The 23,401-nt window shown below is 42.9% G+C and overlaps 1 protein-coding gene across 1 annotated transcript in view; it reads left to right on the top strand.

Annotated features, from left to right (window-relative positions):
• The window catches only part of LOC147125073 (ATP-binding cassette sub-family C member 5-like), a 243,980-nt gene that overhangs the window by 83,661 nt on the left and 136,918 nt on the right, over positions 1 to 23,401 (top strand). The window contains exons 5-8 of the mRNA XM_085997000.1: positions 7,039 to 7,272; positions 9,271 to 9,444; positions 20,941 to 21,088; positions 22,908 to 23,056. Of these exons, the coding sequence (XP_085853126.1) occupies positions 7,039 to 7,272; positions 9,271 to 9,444; positions 20,941 to 21,088; positions 22,908 to 23,056 (705 nt within the window). The remainder of the gene's footprint in view (positions 1 to 7,038; positions 7,273 to 9,270; positions 9,445 to 20,940; positions 21,089 to 22,907; positions 23,057 to 23,401) is intronic.

Below are 23,401 nucleotides of genomic sequence, written 5' to 3' on the forward strand. Positions count from 1 at the left end.
ATTCCTGGAGTGTTTACGGGATGGTTTCCTGGACCAATATGTCGAGGAACCAACCAGAGATCAGGCCATCTTAGACTGGGTATTATGTAACAAGAAAGGATTAATTAGCAACCTTGTTGTATGAGGCCTCTTGGGTCGGAGTGATCATAATATGATCGAATTCTTCATTAAGATGGAGAATGAAGTAGTTGACTCAGAGACTAGGGTCCTAAATTTAAATAAAGGAAACTACGATGGTCTGAGGCGCGAGTGGGGTAGGATTGATTGGGGAATGTCACTCAAAGGGTTGACGGTGGATAGGCAATGGCAAACATTCAAAGACTGCATGGATGAACTACAGAAAATGTTCATTCCAGTTTGGCACAAAAATAAAACAAAAAAGGTGACTCAACCGTGGCTAACAAGGGAAATTAGGGATAGCATAAGATCCAAGGAGAGGACATATAAATTGGCCAGAAAAAGCAATAATCCTGAGGATTGGGAGCAATTTAGGATTCAACAAAGGAGGACAATGGGATTAATTAAGAAGAGGAAAATAGAATATGAGAATAAGCTTGCAGGGAACATAAAAACTGACTGTAAAAGCTTTTATAGATATGTGAAGAGAAAAAGATTGGTGAAGTCAAGCGTAGGTCCCTTGCAGTCAGAATCAGGGGAATTTATAATGGGGAACAAAGAAATGGCAGACCAACTAAATACATATTTTGGTTCTGTCTTCACAAAGGAGGACACAAATAACTTCCCACAGATGCCGGGGAACATAGGGCCTGATGAAAGGGAGGAACTGAAAGAAATCAGTATTTGCAGGGAAATGGTGTTAGGGAAATTGATGGGATTGAAGGCCGATAAATCCCCAGGGCCTGATAATCTACATCCTAGGGTACTTAAGGAAGTGGCCCTAGAAATAGTAGATGCATTGCTGATCATCTTCCAACATTCAATGGAATCTGGAACAGTACCCATGGATTGGAGAGTAGCTAATGTAACCCCACTATTCAAAAAAGGTGGTAGGGAGAAAACGGGGAATTACAGTAAGCTTGACATCGGTAGTGGGGAAAATGCTAGAGTCCATTATAAAAGATGTAATAGCAGAGCAGTTGGAAAACAGTGACAGGATCGGAAAAAGTCAACATGGATTTACAAAAGGTAAATCGTGCTTGACTAATCTACTGGAATTTTTTTGAGGATGTAACTGGTAAAATAGATAAGGGAGAACCAGTGGATGTGGTGTATTTGGACTTTCAGAAGGCCTTTGATAAGGTCCTGCATAAGAGATTAGCGTGTAAAGTTAAGGCACATGGGATTGGGGGCAAGGTATTGACTTGGATAGAGAACTGGTTGGCAGACAGAAAGCAAAGAGTTGGAATAAACGGGTCCTTTTCCGAGTGGCAGGCAGTGACTAGTGGGGTACCGCAGGGATTGGTCCTTGGACACCAACTATTCACAATATATATTAATGATCTAGACAAGGGAAGTAGATGTAATATCTCCAAGTTTGCAGATGACGCAAAGCTGGGTGGGCGTGTGTGCTGCGAGGAGGATGTCGAGAAACTCCAGGATGATTTGGACATGTTGGGTGATTGGGCAGAAACATGGCAGATGCAATATAATGTGATAAATGTGAGGTTGTCCACTTTGGTGGCAAAAACAGGAAGGCAGATTATTATCTAAATGGCAATAGATTGGGGGAAGGGGAAGTGCAACGAGACCTGGGTGCCCTTGTGCACCAGTCGCTGAAGGTAAGCATGCAGGTGCAGCAGGCGGTTAAGAAGGCAAATGGTATGTTGGCCTTCGTAGCGAGAGGGTTTGAGTACAGGAACAAGGATGTCTTGCTGCAGTTGTACAGGGCCTTGGTGAGACCACATCTTGAGTATTGTGTGCAGTTTTGGTCGCCTTATCTGAGGAAGGATGTTCTTGCCATGGAAGGAGTTCAGCAAAGATTCACCAGGCTGATACCTGGGATGGCAGGAATGACGTATGAGGAGAGATTGGGTCGATTGGTCTTGTACTTGCTGGAGTTTAGAAGAATGAGAGGTGATCTCATTGAAACTTATAAAATTCTGACAGGACTGGACAGACTTGATGCAGGAAGGATGTTCCTGATGGTCGGGGAGTCCAGAACCAGGGGACACAGTCTAAGGATAAGGGGTAGGCCATTTAGGACAGAAATGAGGAGGAATTTCTTCACCCAGAGAGTGGTGAACCTGTGGAACTCTCTACCACAGAAGGCGGTGGAGGCCAGTTCATTAAATATATTCAAGAAGGAGTTAGATATATTTCTTAAGGCTAAAGGGATCAAGGGGTATGGGGAGAACGCAGGGACCGGGTACTGAATTTGGATGATCAGCCATGATCGCATTGAATGGCGGAGCAGGCTCAAGGGGCCGAATGGCCTATTCCTGCTCCTATCTTCTATGTTTCTATGACATTAACACAGGGAGTGATATTACTTAGTAATGTTCACAATAAGTGCTACTGGTTTTAATCATCACTCTCCAGTCGTCCAACAACAACTTGCATTTAAAGTAGTAATATTTCCCAAGTTGCTTCACAGAGATATAAAACAAATGCTGTACGATAGCAAGGCAAGAGTTAGGAGAGGTGACCAAAGTCATGGTGGATAAGTAGGCTTTCAGGTGGCTTTTGATGGTAGCGAGAGGAATGATTCATTTGTGCCTCAGGTTTATGTATACTGCCACATTTAGCTTGCTTGAGTTATTCTGCATTAAACCAAACTAAATAATATGATTTTAAATATATATTCTGCCAGCAACCTGAGCAATGTGCAACATTGATTGAAAACCACTTCTTTCTTCGCTTACCAGAGATACCAAAAAAGGTTGTCATGGAGTTCTGTTTATTTAGTACTTTCCACGTGCAGAAAGAGCCCGGTTATAAACTTCAGAATCACTTTGTTACGATTGTTTCTTATAATACAACCATGTCTCATAAAATGACATAACTCAGCCCAGTAGTACAATGGTAACGTTGGTTCAATTTTACATGGACCTGATTTTTACCCAATAATACCAGCGGGAACGGGTGGGTGATCGGTTAAAAACGGGAAAATCAACTTACTGTCCGTTCCCACCAGAAACTGGCCGACTGCCATTTTGTTTCTGCAGAACCGACCAGCATTTTGACTCTGCAGCTGACTGAGGGTTGGAAATTCATCCGTTAGCAAGAGGTGGATGTCTCACGAATCCATTCAAATAGGGTCCCGATGATATCATATGGACTCTGGCGCAATTTTAACTGGGCGGGTCAGAAGTCCCGCCCAGTGGCCAATCCACTAAGTAAAATATAGCGCCATTGACTTCACAAACTGATTTACATGACGGGCAGCTGTATTCACCTGCAGGCACTCAGGTCAGTAGGATCTTTGGGCCATTGTGAGTAGTGCATTTCCAAGTCAGCTCTGAGCTACCAGTTCACTTTTTCTGATTTGTTTTTCCCTTTACCTATCCTCATTAAGCACTATACTGTTTTTGCTTCACTCCTTTGGATGGACAAACAGTTGGAGGAAAAGGAGCAGCCTGAAGCAGTTAAGCCTGCTAGAAGATAGCAGGTGAGAGAGGGCTGCTTGTAGAAGGCCTTATCCATCCCACATGGTCTATAAGCCAAGAGAGTGGCTTTCTTGGATATTTCTATGGAGCAGTGCAGGAGGATGCTGCGCTTCACCAGGCAGTTTGTTGCTGACCAGTGCAGCATGCTACAACAGGACCTGCTGCCTGGTAGACCGGGGGTGGGTCATGCTTTGCCAATAACTGTCAATCACCACTGCCCTTAACATTTACACCACAGACTACTTCCAGGCTGCCACAGGGGACATCATCCGTATCTCCCAGTCTGTAGTGCACAACTGCATCAAACACATTAACAATGCCCTCCTTGCCAGAGAAACCAATACATTATCTTGCCAACAGATGCATTGATCACTCTGGTAATCCCTAATATATGGCCCAGGCAAAGTGGGCCGCAACATTGTATTTTGCTGCATTCCGCACAACCTGCAATGCAAAGAGGATTAGGTTTGGAGGAAACACAGCAACAATAAGCGACATCATCAAACGAGGAGGAATTGGTGAAAGCAAGAGAGAACCACGGACTGGGTCAGGAGAACTCATTACAGCTAGACAAGTCATGGAACAGTTGATAGAGCAATGCTCTTGGTGAGCTCCTCAATCCCTTTACCTGAATGTCACCTCCTGTCCCCCCACCCTCTCTTACTTCTGAGGAGCAGGAGCACAAGGAGGAGGAAGAACAGGAAGGGAGGAGGCAACCTAGACAGCTCTTTTCTGCCCAGGCTGTCTGTGAAGAACTCATCGAGTGCGATACCAGTAACCGCAACCTCAATTCCACATTCACCAACTTTACCTTCCCTCTGTCACTGACCATCACAGCATCCACTTGGCCACAATGCAAAAATAAAAGCCACCACAAAATAAACATTCCAAACCAAATTTATAAATCAAATCATGCCATATTGCATACAAAAGTCAACTAATCACCAGTGTGCATTCCCTTAGTGCCTGTCTTCCATGTGCCTTTGCCCGTCCTAGTGCTCCTACGCAGTGCTACCCCTGTGGCCGCAGCATGGCTGCTGGAAGGCTGCTGACTTTCAGTGGAGGAGACTGCAGATGGCCTTGATGGATGTACTCAAGCAGCTCTGGGCCTGGAAGGCCCAGCTACGGACTGCATCATCTTGGCATAGGCAGCAGCAGTCTGGGCTGGCTGGCTGACAGGCAAGGGCACTGGCGGAGTGGCAGGGGTGGGAGGATGAATTCTGTCTTCCTGAGAGAGGACAGCAGGTTTGTGCTCCATGGAGTCACTGCCACTCCCCCAGGGTGGCACCTCAGCAATCCTAGTAATCTGTTGAAGGATTCCTGGACTGCTGTGACATTCTGCAAGCCCCTTTACACACTGTAATCCACAGCCATGATGGCAGCAGTCTGAGTTTGCATTGCTGTTGATCACCACTTCCATGCTGGAAAGAGTGGGTTCCAAACTCTGCAAAAAGTCAGTGCTGGACTCCTCTGTGCTCCTTCACATTAACCACAGGCTTTCTACAGGTTTCCCAATGCACCAAGCATTTTGTTGTGCATACCCATCAGCCGCCTTCTGTAGGCCGCCCCATTGAAGTCCTCATCCGAGTGCTCTGCAGCACAACCCATCAGTGACCTCGCCCTCTGGCAAGCTGGCAACTGCACAGTCCTTGCCCTCTACCCTGGCTGCAGACCACTTGTGCTAAATGTCTCACCACATGCAGATCCTGCCTCTAATCTATCCTCTAAGATACGCATAGTGTCAGTATCTGAGCTGGCGGCTGTGAGTGTGAAATCAAGTGATGGTGCTGTGTCTTGATCATCACTCTCTTCTTGGTGTTCCTCCACTGCCTGACCAGGTTGCACCTCTTGGAAATCTGAAAGGAAAAAGGTACAAGGCTAAGGTTGTGGTGCGGGAGCCGGGGCGTGGGGGTGGTGGGAAGTAAGAGGTGCATGCTTACACTATCTGCAGCTTGTAAATCAGAAGAGAATGTGGGATGAGGGGGAAGTGGATGTGAGAAGGAGGATTAGGTTTGAGGATACCGTCATCATCGATGGTTTCAGCCCCACCGCTGGCAGCAGTGACCATCCCAATAATGGCCAGCGCCATCTCCTCCATGGGGGTTATGACAAGCAGGCACCTGCCCCCCTCCGGTTAGCGCCTGCTGCCTTCAGTTGTGTGCAACCTTGTCCTGCAAGAGAGAGGGAAGTGTGTCAGTCAGTGTCGTGCAATGTGTTTGGCTGATGTGGTTGTCATGGTTGAATAGTTGGCAGTGTGTGTGTGAGCTGTGAGATGTGAGTGTGAGGCTTGCAGCAGTGTGTGAGGGCAAGGTGAAGCATATGAATGTTAGGTATGCAGCCTGATTGATAGAGATTGTTGGTAGGTGAGTGATGGGGTTGTGGTGATTTGAGCAGTGGCTGAGGCTACTGGTGCAGTTAGTAGGATCTGGCATTTGAAGATGCATTCACTGAGCTTGACCACTCATGTGAGGTCATTGAACTTCTTGCAGAACTCCAGCCAGGTCCTTGGGGCTTGACTCCTAGCATTAACCTCCACAGATATCTGCTCCCACTGCCTTGTGACTGTGTGTCTGGAGGGCCCCCTTCCCCCCTGCAGATACAGGACATCTCTCCTCTTTTCCACTTCCTCCACCAAGACCTCCAAGTGCAGCATCAAAAAAACCTTGGAGCCTGCTCTCCCCCCCTGCTGTACCATTCCTTACTCTTTTCAGGTCTGATTCTCTTCAACCACGACTTCCAGCACCTGCTCCAACCACAATGTACCTCCCCTTTAAGAGGTGCAGGCTAGCTTTAAGCACTGGTGCTAGCTACTCCCGATATTGGCCCCCTCCTGATGCGTCCAGCCAATGAACAGCGCGGTTAGTGCTGGCTGGATGCAGAGCAGCATGAAGTTGGTGTGCTGCCTGCATTGCAATCAACGGGCGCGGGTTAATCGTGCATCGTGATCTCCAGGCCTGTTTTCAGGGCTATCCAATTTAGCTCCCAAGATGTTTTGAAAAATGGAAAACAGTTACATTCTTAAACAAAAAATGAAATTGCAAAATCGTACATTCCATGTATAATTGAAACTTTGAAATCTTGCATTGAATTTATGTTTATCTAAATGTATTCTAGACTTTTCTCGTTCTCAATGTCACTCCTTGAAAAAAGCATTCACTGCATCAGCTACAATCTGCTAAAACCTTGCACTGCCATATAGTTCCTTTCCTATGTGCTAAGAGCATTGACTTAATTTTTTTTGCATATTAACAGTTCAATATCTTGCAAAGTACTTTATTATGGTCATATTTATGCTAATATATATGTACAAATGTATGTTGAAATGTTTAAGTGTCCTAATCCAAATTGTACACTCTCGGGAGCCGCAAGCCTACATTTCGTTGTACTGCACTTGTGCACTAACAATGACAATAAAAGTTGATTTGATTTGATTTGATGATCTAGATATTGACACTTTGTGTTTTTCCAACAGGCTCTTGTCATTAGGAGACTGTTAGAGTATGCACAAGCCTCAGAATCAAACCTTCAGTATGGGCTGCTCTTAGTGTTGGGCATTTTTACAGCAGAGCTGGTGCGTTCATGGTCATTTGCTCTGACGTGGGCTTTAAACTATCGAACTGGAACTCGACTCCGGGGAGCGTTACTTACCCTGGCCTTTGAAAAAATTCTTAAACTACGAAACACTAAAGTTGTGACGGTTGGAGAAGTAAGCATTTCCTCGTTGTGTGTCGCGTACAAGAACGTTTTCTATTTATCTAGATCTATCTATTTTAATACTCAAGTGGCAGAGGAGCATCTGAAACAGAATTAATACAGCTAGCAAGGAAAATCGCTTGATGAAATCTTTTTCTCAGAATTACTAGCATAACCATATTCAGGATGGTCAGGAAAGTTTTGAGCAACCTTTAGCCTGAGCTAGCCTGTGAAATGTTATTTCAGCAACCCTTCCCCTGGCTTAGTTTAAAGTTTGGCTCCCCATTCTGCTTAAAGTCCTGCTCCCTGCCGCTATCCTCTTCACATGTGACAGTCCCAATACTGTATAAAACAAAGGGAAAAGACAAGTGTTGCAGAGATAAAATGAGGAATGAGTAAGAGGAGAAGAGGGAAGGTCAAAAGCATAAGTGAAATACAAAAACAAGAGAAAAGAGATGAAATTGAGGGAAAAGAAAGATAAATGAAAAATGTAAGGGAGGGATGAAACAAAAGTAAAGGATGGGAGAGAGAGCCAAAAGTGAGGTGGGGGGGGAGGTGGGGGAGAATGGGGCAAAAGTGAGGAGGGAGAGGCATGAAAATGAGGAGGGCGAGAAACAAACATGGAGCAGTGATGAAAGTGAAGGAGAGAGCAAAACAAATTAAGATTCTCCTCTTGCGCATCCCACCCTCCCGTCACTCCACCATCAGCCTCAGCCGTACTCTCTGGAACTCCCTCTCGGAACCCTCAGCCTTACTGTTTCTGTCTCAGGTTTTGAGGAAGCTTTTGAAAACAGTCTTTTCAACCATGCCTACAAAAGACAAGAAGCAAGAAACTGCAGATGATGGAAATCTGAAAGAAAAACCAAAAGTGCTGGTAACACTTCGCAGATCATTCAGCATCTGTAGAGAACAGAGGAGTTGACGTTTCAAGTGTAGACCCTTTGTCAGTACAGAAAAATATTGCGGATGAATAGCATTTAAAAAGGAACAGAACAAAATGAGGGGGAAGGAAAACACACGACTCATACACACACTCAAAAGAAAATGAATAAATAAAGCTGTAAAGGGCTGAAGTGGAAAACAGGAGATGGCTAAATGGCTGATATAATATTTACATGACATAATAGGAGGCATATAAATTAAAAACAATTTCAAGTCACAGACAATGCATGAATAGCTGAGGTAGTGGTGCAGGGGTGAGGGCAGAGTGGGAGTGAGTCAACCATGGTTATCTCTCCTAACTTTCCTCTTTCATCACCTAAAGCTTGACTTTTGCAATGCTCTTCTAGTTGACATCCCTGCAACAATCCTCCACAAGCTTTAGCTCGTCTGAAAAACTTCAGCCCATGTCCTCATATGCACTAAGCCCCACATTTCCATCCCCCCTGTCCTTTCGAAATGCCACTGAATTCCTTGCTCCAGTGTGACAATTTCAAAATTCTTGGCCCCATTTTCAAATCCCTCTGTGGCCTCACCACACACTACATTAGTGACTTCCTCTTGCTTCATGTCCCAGCACACACCCTTCGCTCCTCTAACACCAGACTTGTCATCCCTCACTTCCTTCACTCCGTCATTGATGGCCACCTGTTCAGCCCTTATACACCTGCCCTCTGGAATTCTTGATTCTCAGCCCTGCCACCTCCCTTCCTGCTTTCAACACTCCTATTCACCTGTGTTTTTGATTACCCATCCTAACCTCACCAATCCCCTCCCCTCTCCTCAAGCTTAATGTCCACTATATCCCTCTCTTTATTGATAAACACACTTAAGAAATCTTGCTGCGTGTGTGAAGTGATTTATATATATAAAGTTTGTTGTTGTTGTTTTACTGCTTGGTATCTTCATCCTCTGTGAAACACTTTGGGATATTTTATTACTTGAAGGCATCACGTTAAGCTGTGTCCTGATGGGAGGAGTTTTCAACTCTCACTATTCAATTGCATATAGGGAAGTATAAACTAGCTGACCAGATGACGAGATTTCCATTGAGCTTGTCATTCTCTTTCAGTTGGTGAACATCTGCTCAAACGATGGACAGCGACTCTTTGAAGTGGCCTCTGTGGGATCCATGTTGACGGGAGGCCCCCTTGTTGCCATACTAGGAATCATCTACACTGCATTGTTCCTTGGACCTACTGCCCTGCTGGGATCAGCTGTCTTCATTCTTATCTATCCATTACTGGTAGGCACTGTACATAATTCTCTTCTAGTGGGTTAGATTGATAGAGAATATAGATGAAAATGATAAAGGAAGCTGTTATGTTCATTAATAACTAGTCATTTTCATTATGAACAGCTAGCTTCGAGCTAGTCACTTTATTCATGCCATGTGGACTTGTACAGCATCCATCTTGACTACTGCCTTCTGGGTAGCCTAGTGCATCGTGGGTAGTCCCACTCTTATAAACATACAGCTAAACATACAGCTCCACCTAGTGTACCATTCTAGAATGACATGTTACTGATCATTACATCCCCCTTTCTTTGAGGTTAAACAAAATCAATATTAATCAATCATAACGACATAAACATCTTCACAACAGTCAATACATTTTCATTATAGTTTTCTTTGTACTCAAAGATTAAGTCTATCAGGCTTCTTTACTTCACGTGTGGATCTTCTCAGCACGGGTAAGTCTGATGTGTTTTCATGAGAGCCTGTATGTGTGTTTGTGTTAGATTGTTCTGGTGGTAATTGACAAGATGCAGTTGCGGCATTGTCATCAATCTGCTCTTGGATAGTCTCTTGTGTTTTTAGGAGGGAACGGCGGTTCCTCCTGAGAATCTGTCCTTCCTCAGTTCTAACCTTGGTCCTACTTCCTCAAGAACTGTAGCTTTCCTGTACCATGCATCTGGATCCTCAATCCTGACAACATCATCCCTTGTCAATGGTTTCAGTTTTGGATGACTTGTCACAGTATGATTTCTGTTTCAGCTTTAACAGTTGAAGTCTCTGTCTTAGTTCCTTACTCTGCTTTTCTTTTGCACAGCAGGGTAGCGTGGTACGCAACTTGCGACCCATTAGGAGTTCAGCAGGTGAAGAACCAGAGTCTAAAGGTGAGGCTCGGTAGCTCAGCAGGGCGAGATAAGGATCAGACTTGCTTTCTGTCGCTTTCTTCAGTAGCTGTTTGAGAACTTGAACACCTTTTTCTGCCTTACCATTCGATTGAGCATACAAAGGACTGAATGTGATGTGCTGAAAGTCATACTGTGCTGCAAACTGTTGCCACTCCTTACAGTTGAAGCACGGACCATTGTCGCTAACGGCAATCCTGGGAATTCCATGTCTGGCGAAGATGGATTTAGCATGCATTATGACACTGCTTGCTGTGGTGCTTGAGAGCAGCGCCATCTCAAGATAGTTAGAATAGTAGTCAATCACTATTAGATATTCTTTACCATTCAAATGAAAAAGGTCCATACCAACCTTTTGCCATGGTGCTGTTGGTAAGTCAGCTACTATCATTGGTTCCTTTGCTTGTTTGTTTTGGTGTTTCTGACATGTCTCACATTCGCCTGTCATGTTCTCAATGTCCTTATTTATGCCAGGCCAATAAACAGTGTCTCTTGCTCTCCTTTTGCATTTTTCAATTCCGAGGTGTCCCTCATGAATCCTTTTGAGCATGTCTTGACGTAGAGCCTGTGGAATGATTATTCTGTTCTGTTTTAGTAATAGTCCACTTGCGACACTCAACTCTGACCTGATGTGATAGTACTTTGGACAGGAACTTTTTAGCCAACCATTGTGAATGTTCTCTATTACTGTTTGTAATACTGTATCTTTTACTGTTTCTTCTGCTATTTGCTTTGATTTTGTGTCTGACACGGGCAGCGCAGCAGTGACCATACTCACATGAACATCCACGTCTTCTTCAGTAGAGCTCACATGACTCATTGTGGGTGCTCGGGATAGTGCATCTGCTAACACTATGGCCCAGTAATTCGGGTCCAAATGCGTGAGTACGGTCTGGGTACTCACGCATCTGGCCGGATGAAATGCCGGCGTTCAGGAAACACCGTGCATGTGGAGAACGCCGGCATTTCCGGTCCTCTGAACGAAGGGGTTCAGAGGCACAGCGCGTGCGACTGCACAGACAGCGCGTGCGCAGTGAACTTCGTCGATTTCATTCATGGATTCAGTGAGGGTAAGTCCTTACAAGTTACACTTGAAAAAAGCATGTGTAAAGTTGGTCCAAGGCTGCGGAGGAAGATATATTTTATCGTGGAGCTTCTGAAAGGCAATATTTTTGTTTGGGAAAGGGAGCAAAGTTATTTTAAGAAATGCTGAGGTTAGTTTTAAAGTTTAAATTTTTTTTTTTTTTTAAACGGGTTTTCAGTACGGTAGGTAGAAGGAGCAATTGTGGCTGTGTGAATTGAATGTGAGAATGAGTGTTCTAAAATGAGTAATGTAACATTTCCAACACTTTTAAGAAAGAAACTTTTCATCAGTAATAAGTAATTATGTATGTATGTCCGCATATATTCCTTTACGTATATGTATGTATGTTTTATATTCCTTTACTTATGTATATGAATGTATGTTTTTAATTATGATTTTCCAATAAGTTACTTTCTCTGAAAGTCATAATTAAATACATACATTCATACACATAAGTAAAGGAATATATTCATACACGCAAAGGAATATATACAGACATACATACATAATTACTTAAAAGAATATATTACTGATGAAAAGTTTCTTTCTTAAAAATGTTGGAGTCATTTTCACATTTAATAAACACAGCAAATTCAGTTCACATAGCCACAATTGATCCTTCTACCTACAGTACTGAAAACCCGTTTTAAAAAACAAAAATAAACTTTAAAACTTACCTCAGCATTTCTTAAAATAACTTTAATCCCTTTCCCAAACAACCGCAGCCTCTGGAGCAACTGTACTCATGCTTTTTTCATGTGTAAGTTGTATTGACTTGACCTCACTGAAAGCATGAATGAAAGCGGCAAATTTTACTGCGCACGCGCTGCCTGTACAGTCGCACGCGTTCTGCCTCTGAACCCCTTCGTTCAGAGGACAGGAAATGCCAGTTTTCCCCGCATGCGCTGTGCATGCTGAAAACCGGCATTTCCTCCGGACAGACGCGTAAGTACCCCGACCGTACTCGCGCGTTTGGAAGGGAATTACTGGGCCAACATTTTACATGCCAATAAAATGAAAAATTTAACAATTGCACGCTTTGCCCTCTCGCATCTGCGACTGAGGGTCCAAGGAGGTGCATTGCGCAACAGGTCATCGTCGTACGTATCCTCACACTGTTCCCTTTCGGGAACTGTATGAAGTGGTGGAAGGATTTCTGGCCACATTAACACTCCTTCCGTGACCATAACCATCTTCATACCAGCCATTAGGGTGGTTAGTCCTATGGCGTGAAGGTTTTACGGGCTCCCACAGCCCATCTGAGGGGGGGGGGCCACCTACACCCGCGGACGCAAGTATCCCGCTGGATGTCCACCCAGAATTTATAGTTGGAGCTCCGACTCCACTTGCCGGGACTGTCTGGAGCGGGGTTTGAAACCCTACTCCTTCTGGCCCAGCGGCGGGGATGCTTACCGCTACGCAGAAGGCCCACTCCGCGCAAAAGGTGACACCCATACGTTTCCTGCGCCTTTTCCCTCCCCGTGACTGGAGCCCTATGCTGCCACTTGAAAGACCAAGCTATCATCTGTCCTTTTTGCGGCGCCTTTGACTTCTCATTACCAATGATGAGCAGGCGCTGCGCCTCCACCTCGTTAAGGAGATTGCTGAGGTCATCAGTTCAATTGTGAGTTCTTTTAATGCCGTGAATTGTGCTCATTCCAGCCATTTCACGTTGCTAATCGGATTGGGCCTTTGGCATAGCGGTAGGATCCCCGCCACTGGGCCAGACGGGGTAGGGTTTCGAACCCCGCTCCAGACAGTCCCGGCAAGTGGAGTCGGAGCTCCAACTATAAATTCTGGGTTGACATCCAGTGGGATATTTGCGTCCGTGGGTGTGGGTGGCCCCCCCTCCTTGTATAGCTTGTGGGAGCCCGTAAAACCCTCCCGCCATAGGACTAACCACCCTAATGGCTGGTTCAAAGATGGTTACGGTCACGGAATGAGTGTTAATCACGGCCATAAATCCTTCCACCACTTCATACAGTTCCCCAAAGGGAACAATGTGAAGACACGTATGACGACGACATTGGTAAATAAATAAATGGAATAAAAAAAATTATTTTAGGGCTTTTAAAAGTCTTTAAATAGCTTTAATTCTGTTTAAAACTACTTCAGATTCTTCAAAATAATGTAAACGTTTTTAAAAGTTTATAAAAGTTACCAAAAGCTTCATAAAAATACCAAAAACCTATTTAAAATGCTGCTTTGCATGTAAAAATGCTTAGCAGCTTGTGAGAAACATTGGGGGCGTGTCCTATTAAACTGAGACCTCAAGGGGCGTGTCTCACTTGCACAGCGCGCTCCAGGCTTCGCGCTGGCTGCACTCCTGGGCGGCGTGATGTCAGACGCTGCCCGGGAATCTTCTTTTTCAAACACGAATTCCAGGCGTCCCTGGAGGTGAAATGTCAGCGCGTCGGGTAAGTGCATATCAGGGGCTTGCACGCGCGGCAAGCCACCGACCCGAATTACTGGGCCAATGTGTTTGCCTGGTGTGTAGATCAGTTCAAAGTCATATCTTTGCAGCTTCATCATGAGTCGTTGAATCCTTGGAGACATCTCATTCAGGTTTTTTTTTATGATGGCAACCAGTGGGCAGTGGTCTGTCTCAACTGTGAAGGTGGGAAGTCCATATATGTAGCCATGGAACTTTTCTAGTCCAACTACCAAGCCTAGACATTCCTTTTCAATCTGGGCATATCGACACTCAGAATCAGTCATAGACCTGGAGGCATAGGCAACAGGCTTCCAATCTTCACCCTCTGCTTGTAGCAAGACCGCGCCTAGGCCATCTTTTGATGCATCCGTTGACACTTTGATTCTCTTTGTTGGGTCAAAGAAGGTGAGTACAGGTGTGGTTGTCAGCACTGTTTTGAGTTCCATCCACTCTTGTTCATGTCTTTCTGTCCATGCGAACTCATTTGTTTTATGTAGCAGGTCTCGCAGACAGGCTGTCTTGGCTGACAAGTTAGGAATGAACTTTCCAATGAAGTTTATCATCCCCATGATGCGTAGCACTCCTTTTTTGTCAGTGGGTCGGGGCATGTTGAGTATGGCGTTTACTTTTTCCATATCTGGCTCTATTCCTTTACCAGATAGATTATCTCCTAGGAAAGTGACTTCCTGGACGCCAAACTAACACTTGGCTTTGTTGAGCTTCAGTCCATTCCGGCGTATGCTCTGTAGCACTTTAGTCAGTCTCTCATTGTGTTCTTTCAGTGTGGAGCCCCAGATGATGATGTCATCAACATAGACCCGAACTCCTTCCAGACCTTCAATTATGTGTTCCATCGCTCTATGAAAGATTTCAGATGCAGATATTATCCCAAAAGGCATTCTGAGGAAACAATACCTGCCAAATGGTGTGTTGAAGGTACAGTATTTGGTGCTCTCTTCATCCAGTTTTAGTTGCCAAAATCCTTGTGAGGCATCGAGCTTTGTAAAGTATCTGGCACCTGACATTTCACTGGTGATTTCTTCTCGCATGGGAATCTAGCAGTGTTCACGTTTTATGTTTGCATTTAAGTCCTTTGGATCCATGCATATTCTTAGATCATTGTTCTTTTTCTTTACACATACCATGGAGTTAACCCAGTCTGTTGGCTCTTCGACTTTCCTGATGACTCCTAGTGTGGTCATTCTGTCCAGTTCTTTCTTGAGCCTATCACGCAGGGGTGCTGGAACTCTCCGTGGAGCATGTACCACTGGCTGAGCATCCTCCTTTAGCTGGATCTTGTAAGTGAATGGTAGAACTCCAAACCCTTTGAACACATCCTGGAAATTACTCACTACAGAATCCACTGAGTCATCTGGTCTGTTTATGGCACAGTTTATACGGTAGACTCTCTTGACCAGTTCTAAGTCCTCACGAGCTTTGTCACCTAGTAGTGAATCACTTCCTTCAGCCACAACAGAAAACATGAGATGATGCACTTTGTCTTTGACTGTCACTTTAAGTCTGCATACACCTAAGCTATCTATTTTCTATCCATTATAATTCTACAGTAGTACTGACTTTTTCTGTATTTTGGGCTTTTCTTTCATATTTTTAATGTCATTCATACTGATTAAGTTTGCTTTTGCCCCAGTGTCTAGTTTCAATGTAACTAATGCTCCATTTACCTGCAGTGGCATCATCCATTTGTTCTCTTTTACTGCATTAACTTTATGTTCAGCATTGTCCATTCCTGAGGGCTGCACATTTTCTGTATCCTTTTTGATATTGTCACATGACACCATTCGTACAAAAAATGTCTCACTGAAATCAGTGTCCTCAATTATATTGACTTGTTGCCCTTTCTTTGTTTTTACTTTTGAAAAGCATTGTTTGGCAAAGTGATTCTTTCCATGACATTTTGTGCACATTTTTCCAAATGCTGGGCATTTTCGTGACTGGTGTTTGTAACCACAGCATGTACAATTAAAAATTCCTTCCTCCGATTGCTTTTCATTTCTGCTCTGCCCACGTTTCTTTCCTTTGTAGGACACAGCACCGACAGCAGCACTATCACTTACTACAATCGCATTATTATTATTTTCACTGAAAGTCTTCGTGTGCTTTTGAGCTAGTTCACTGGCTTGGCATATTTTCACAGCATTTTCCAATGTTAGTTCGGTTTCTCTCAACAGACGTTCCCTGACCTTTTTATCATGAATACCAAACACAATCTGGTCACAAATCATGGATGATTTCAGTTCAGAGAAATTACATGTCTGTGCTTTCAGTTTCAGATCGGTCACAAAGCTATCAAAAGTCTCATTTTGCTGCTATGTCCGTGAACAGAACTCGTACCTCTCATAAGTTTCGTTCTTTTTGGGAGAACAATGTGTATCAAATTTCTTTAGCACATCGTCCAATTTTTTTCTGTCCTGCTCTTGATTAAATACAAATGTATTAAATACCTCTATCGCCTGCGGGCCTGCAACCGTGAGCAGCAACGCTATTTTCCTTGCATCTGGCATCGTACCGAATCCAATGGCGGAAATGTAGAGTTCGAATTGTTGTTTGAAAGTCCGCCAATTGCAGTCGACATTCCCCGTGAGTTTCAAACCCTCCGGTGGCTTCAAATTCTCCATGTCGCATTTCACAATATTCAGCAGATTTTACAACTCCTGGTACCATGTTATGTTCATTAATAACTAGCCGTTTTCATTATGAACAGCTAGCTTCTAGCTAGTCACTTTATCCATGCCATGTGGACTTGTACAGCATCCATCTTGACTTCTGCCTTCTGGGTAGCCTAGTGCATCGTTGGTAGTCCCACTCTTATATACATACAGCTAAACATACAGCTCCACCTAGTGTACCATTCTAGAATGACATGTTACTGATCATTACAGAAGCTATCTGTTTTTCTGTTTCCATTTCACTTAAAGTTATTAAAGGTAAATTCTTGTGGAATTGTGTTGGGGCAGAGGTTTACAGTAACTATACTTTCCCCTCTAGGATCAGGGTTCAAATCCAAGTGTGAATGAGTAGAGAGAGCTTGACTAAATAGATTGTCATTACAAAGAAGACATAGAAACACAGTAGTCCTATTCCTATTCCATTGACCATTTCTTAAAAAATACTTTCTGTTTTGTATGAACCTTTCCCAATCTATCTTTCTCTTTTACTCTGCCAATTTGTGTTGCCCCTACTTCATTGATCTCTTCCTGATTCTCTTTCTCATCAATCCTATTCCTTTGTTATAGTGTCACCTGCTTAAAGAAATCTACATTGCGCAAGCACAAATTACACCTTTCGTTCTTGAGATATGAACTTTTAAAGGCAGTCCTTGAGTTTTCATAGGTTAATGTAAAACAAGATACTCTTGTAAAACAATTGGTATAGCTGGAACCATCAATGATAGGTGCTTCTTTTGTCGCCCATCTTTGAAGATTTTGAAAGATAGCAGCCAATGGCACAGTAAAAACTAAAATGAACTTGTCATAACACAACTAATTGGGAGTTGTGGAACAAAAAGAGCCCTTTTAGAAAAGCTGCTTTAATTTCATAAGCAAACAAAGATGATGTTTTGGAAAGAAACGTGCTCTCAAAATGCAAAAGCCACTTTTAGGAATAATGATGGTATTATAACTTGATCTTGCTTGACAATGACTATTAGCAGACTCGTCCAATATCATTGTTCTGTGTTAAAATTTATGCAAATCTTTGCAGATTTTCTATAGTACCCTGTGCCCAAATATTGTTTGAATGACATCCCTACACACCCACTCTGTAACTTGAAGACTTATTTGGCACTTAGAATAAATTTCTAATTTTTTATATTTTTGGAATATTTTAGCACAAATTTTGAAACTTTTTGTCTATAAGACAGATCTAGGAAAAAAAAATATTACACTGTAAATGAGATAGGGATGAATTTCTGCAGCAGTTCTCCCGATCAGCTGCCATAACTTCAGTGGAAGGGAACAGCAGAACTGGTATTTATGCTGGTTTTCCGGGGTTTCTGCGACTCTTTTGCTGAAGTTACAATGGACGAGTAGGAGAACATCCATCAAAATTTTACCCCCGTAGTCATACGAAGAGGTAGAATATTTCAAGTAGGGATAGTGGAGTGCGTACAAGCAGATCTAATGTGTGTATTTTATTCCAAAATATTTGGGCTCAATTTATACCATTTTGTTGGAGTCCCATCGAATTATCTGTGTACTTGAAATTTTATTCCACAAGTGTAAACTTGTACAGAAACATCTTGCAGGGCAACACAATTGTATCATGGCGGGGTCCACTAGGCGATGAGAGTGGTCAATTTGTGGTCCATAGATGCTCCACATTACCCTATTGGGGTCCACAGATGGTTGCTTGAACACTGTTCACTTCATGATGTTTTCAAGCATTTGAGACAAAATTGTACTTCAACTTTTGGCGGTCTCAAAAAACAGCTGGAAGTTGGATTTGGAGCTAACTCTGCCATCTCTGTTTTCTTATATATAATATATTTTTTTTTATTCGTTTATGGGATGTGGGCAATGCTGGCAAGGCCAGCATTTATTGCCCATCCCTAATTGCACTTGAGAAGGTGGTGGTGAGCCACCTTTTTGAACTGCTGCAGTCCGTGTGGTGATGGTACTCCCACAGTGCTGTTCGGGAGGGAGTTCCAGGATTTTGACCTAGCGACGATGAAGGATGGCGATATATTTCCAAGTCAGGATGGTGTGTAACTTGGAGGGGAACTTGGAAGTGGTGGTGTTCCCATGCGCCTGCCGCCCTTGTCCTTCTAGGTGGTAGAGGTCGTGGATTTGGGAGGTGCTGCCAAAGAAGCCTTAGCGAGTTGCTGCAGTGCATCTTGTAGATGGTAGACACTGCAGCCACGGTCCGCCGGTGGTGGAGGGAGTGAATGTTTAAGGTGGTGGATGGGGTGCCAATCAAGTGGGCTGCTTTGTCCTGAATGGTGTCGAGCTTCTTGAGTGTTGTTGCACTCATCCAGGCAAATGGAGAGTATTCCATCACATTCCTTACTTGTGCCTTGTAGATGGTAGAAAGGCTTTGGGGAGTCAGGAGGTGAGACACTTGCCGCAGAATACTTAGCCTCTGACCTGCTCTTGTTGCCACAGTATTTATGTGGCTGGTCCAGTTAAGTTTCTGGTCAATGGTGACCCCCAGGATGTTGATGGTGGTGGATTTGGCGATGGTAATACCGTTGAATGTCATGGGGAGGTGGTTAGACTCTCGCTTGTTGGAGATAGTCATTGCCTGGCACTTCTGTTGCGCGAATGTTACCTGCCACTTATCAGCCCAAATATATATATAAAAAAGAGAAAGTTAATCAGGCATTTCCTGATGCTTTCTTCTATCCTTGGTGAGATGTTGGAGATTTATACCAGCTGCCAATCTATTTCCCCAGCAATTAGCCTCTAATTGAGCCTGGGATGTACGTATTTACAGCTAGCCCTAAAGAGACATATCAGATTACATACAGCTACACCTTTGCACCAGAATAATACATGTCTGTGTGGAGTTTGTACATTCTCCCCGTGTTTGCGTGGGTTTCCTCCGGGTGCTCCGGTTTCCTCCCACAGTCCAAAGATGTGCGGGTTAGATTGATTGGCTATGATAAATTGACCCTTAGTGTTAGGGGGATTAAATACGTGGGGTTACGGGGATAGGGTGGGATATGTGTTGGTGTAGGGGTTACGGGGATCGGGTGGGATATGTGTCGGTGCAGGCTCGATGGGCCGAAATGGCCTCTATCTGCACTGTGGGGTTTCTGTGATTCTGTGATTCTGTGATTCCATTTTACATGGTGTAATCCTCCTGTCCTTATAAAACAGCTAATCCTCTAATTTACTGTGGTCAACACCACAGGTGCTCTGCTAGTAGATATTAAAATGGGCTGTGTTATAAGGTTTTTACAAACAGAAACCAGTTCAGTGGTATCCAGGGTAGAAGTGGACTGCAAGTGAGAAATGCAAACCAAAAGCCAAAAAGCTGCAAATGCTAGAAATCTAAAATAAAGTCAGAAATATTAGAAACACACAGGTCAGTCATCTTTCATTTTTCAGACGTGAACAATGAAAGATGAATAAGCATTTTAATAGAATCAGCACAGAGGGAAGGGGAGAGAAAAAACCAAACACAGAGAAATATTGATGAAATTAACTGTTATCTACTGAAAAGAAAAACAGTAGACTGTTAGATGACGGCGATGTTCTTTAATGGTTATTTCCATTTCCTGATGTAAAGACATCAGGGAATCAAAAAACATGTGAATAGCTAAAGCTATGAACTGCAACCCAAGGAAGAAGGGATAATATGTAGATATTGAAAACACAGGAAGCCTGCAGATCAGATGTGAAATTAAAACCGGAAATGCAGGCAAAACATTGCGTGGTCCACTACCACGAAAAGAGAAAAACAGCAGGCTAAAACCAAGCCTCTCACTGCCTTAGCCAGTCACATGTTCTTTGTTCCTATGATGTCTTTAATTTCTTTCAAGCTTCTTTCCATTGCCTGCTGTAAAGATCATTTCAGTTATCTAACCACCACCTGTTTTTCTTTTAGGCAGGTTACAGCCATTCCACTGATGCTTCCTCTCTCTGTTTGTTTTCGTTTCCCTCCACGCCCCTTTGTTCTGATTTTATTAAAATACTTGTTCATTTTTAATTTTTCAGTTCTGAAGAAGCCTGAACATTAATTTGTCTCTTCTGGCCCTAGATACTGACTGACCTGTTGTGTATTTACCAGCATTTTCTGTTTTTGTTGCAAGTGAGTTGTGATTTGTTTATCAAATGTTGTTCAAGGATTAACCTTTTCAGTACTGGTGCTATTAATCACTATTATCTCTGTGTTCTAAGCAAATGTATTGCCATCAGCATTACATGAGGCTACATGTCTGGTTGCCATCTTTATCAGCTGAGGCTGTTGTGGTAGCAATCTCAGTTGATAGTGTTAAGAATGCGTGTGCTGAGAACACAAGCTTGGAAAAAAGATACTAATGGTGATTTACTTCCTTATGGATTTACCACCTTAGCTCACTTCCAGATTTAACTTTGACAGACAATGTTCCTTTTTCCCAGATGTTTATGTCCAGGCTGACAACTTACTTCAGGAAGCAATGCATTACAATCACAGACAGACGTGTGCGACTGATGAATGAGATTCTAAACTGCATCAGGTTCATCAAGATGTACACCTGGGAAAAATTGTTTGCCGAGAAAGTTCACTGTAAGTTTACTGTGAGAACAAATGGTTTAAAAAATAATAATTCTCAGGATGCGGGTGTTGCTGGCAAGGCTGGCATTTTTTGCCCATCCCTATTTGCCTTGAGAAGGTGGTGGTTTGATACAACTGAGTGGCATGTTGAGCCACTTCAGAGGGCAGTTACAAGTCAACCATGTTGGCGTGGGACTGGAGTCACATATAGGCCAGACCGGGTAAGGACGGCAGGTTTTCTTCCCTAAAGTGAACCAGTTGAGTTTTTTTTTACAATAATCCATTATCACTTTTACTGATACGAACTTTTAATACCAGGTTTTTGAATCCAAATTCTCAAACTGCCATAGTGGGATTTGAACTCTTGTTCTCTGGATTGTTATTCCAGGTCTCTGGATTACTAAATCCCGTAACTAACCACTACATTACCGTGCACATTAGGGATACTGTATTCTGTATATGATTTTTTATTTCTGGTATTCAGCTTTAACAAGATTGACTTATTTAGAAGTGGAAATGTCTGACCTTGCAGAACATGTGCTGGATCTGCTAGTACAGGGGCCTTCATTGGTATAATAATTAACATAACTATTATTGTAGTTTCCTTTTTGTATCTTTATTTACATTTTCTCCCTTTCCCCTAGTTTAAATCTCCACTATATTGTAGAGAAGGGTGGGCTTCTGATCCACTCCAAGAGCTCTCCCAATCCCATTTCATATTTGGTTGCTAAAACATACATGAGAATGAACTAAGATGGTTTGATCACTGCTTTCAGTTTTCACAGAAAAAAATGAACTTGCCATGATTAATTCTTTCCAGCTGTCAGTGATATGTCTGGACTTTGGTTGTAAAATGCGATAACATGGTTGATAGCAGTAATTCCTCATATGGATGAGCCAATGACCTACGACTATATGACATAGCTAGGAGATGATTTATAGTTTCAATTAAAAATCTGAGAGACACATCTTCAAACTAATTAATTAATTTTTTTGCAGAAAATTAAGTGAGATTTGAAAATAGTTTATTTTGTTCTGAGACAAGTCAAGGTAAAAAGGCAGGCAGGCAGACAGACATGGAAGACAGACAGGGTGCCTGAGGGCTGTCATATATGGAAGGCAGCCAGAATCGCTGAGTATGCAGAATGCCTGCAGCACATGCGATTTGGTAGACAAAGCTAATTCTGTGATGGGGAAAAAATAATTGTATCTGGCTTCTTGACAGTGGACATTCCAGTCTTTTCTACTTATCTATTCCATAAAATTGGAGGTTCTTATCAGTGCCCCTGAGTCTCACCTATGCTGAGGCGAAACAGAAAGAACTACCAGTATTTTGAGTTGTGAGCCATGATCCCAGACATTTTTTTTTACATTGAAAGGATCACTGATGCTAAAGAAAATGCGACTGCAAACATATTTTAAATAGCTGTCCATAGCAACTGAATTTTAGCCAATCTGAGTATAAATGTCATTAAAATGGATTATAGAGAAAACTCATGAAGCCTGATGGAACTTCAGAAGTTTTAGGAACAAGAAAAGGCAATATGGTTCAACAAATCTGTCCCTTTTTGGGGATCTCTACTCTATTTACCTTCCACCATATCCCTCCAGAAATGTGTCTAATTGCATATTGAACCAATTAATACTCCAGTTACCTTATTCCAGAAGTCTATCGTACTTTTTTTTTTAAAGTTCCACATGACTTCCCTTCTTAGTCCTAACTTCATAATTATTAACTTCTGTCCTTTGGTATTTGAACCCCTCCCCAAGTGAACAATTTTTCTGGATCACCTTGGAAAACATGCTTGATTATCTTCATATTTTGTTGCAGTGATCAGAAGCAGAGAGAGACATTTTCTGGAGAAAGCAGGCTATATGCAGAGCATCACAGTTGGAGTTGCTCCAATTGTGGTAGTAGTATCCAGTAGCTGCACATTCACACTGCACATGGTAATGGGATATGATCTCACTGCAGCTCAGGTAAGCACAATCACAGGAATGTAGTAACATGGCAGCTTCTTCAGCTCCACTGTTACGGCTCTGGTCTATTTAATGTGGGCTATAATTGGTTAACCTACAACTAGACCGAGACTTTTCTTTTTATTTGAGTGTGGCATTGTATCCTTAGCCAGGACCTCAAGAAAGTTCATAGTTTTGTGGAAACACTCAAAGTCATCCAAAAGATGGTTGCCATGACCACAATGCTCAAATTGCATCCAAAATTGTAATTAATTTACAGTCACAATCTAATATATAATTCCCAACCAAGAGAACAGAGAAGCTACATTCTCTCAGTACTCTCTCAACGTTGATCTGCAATGACAT

The sequence above is a fragment of the Somniosus microcephalus genome, chromosome 1, assembly GCF_052327205.1.
Source record: "Somniosus microcephalus isolate GS21.2 chromosome 1, FLI_Smic_1.0, whole genome shotgun sequence".
Classification (NCBI taxonomy): domain Eukaryota; kingdom Metazoa; phylum Chordata; class Chondrichthyes; order Squaliformes; family Somniosidae; genus Somniosus; species Somniosus microcephalus.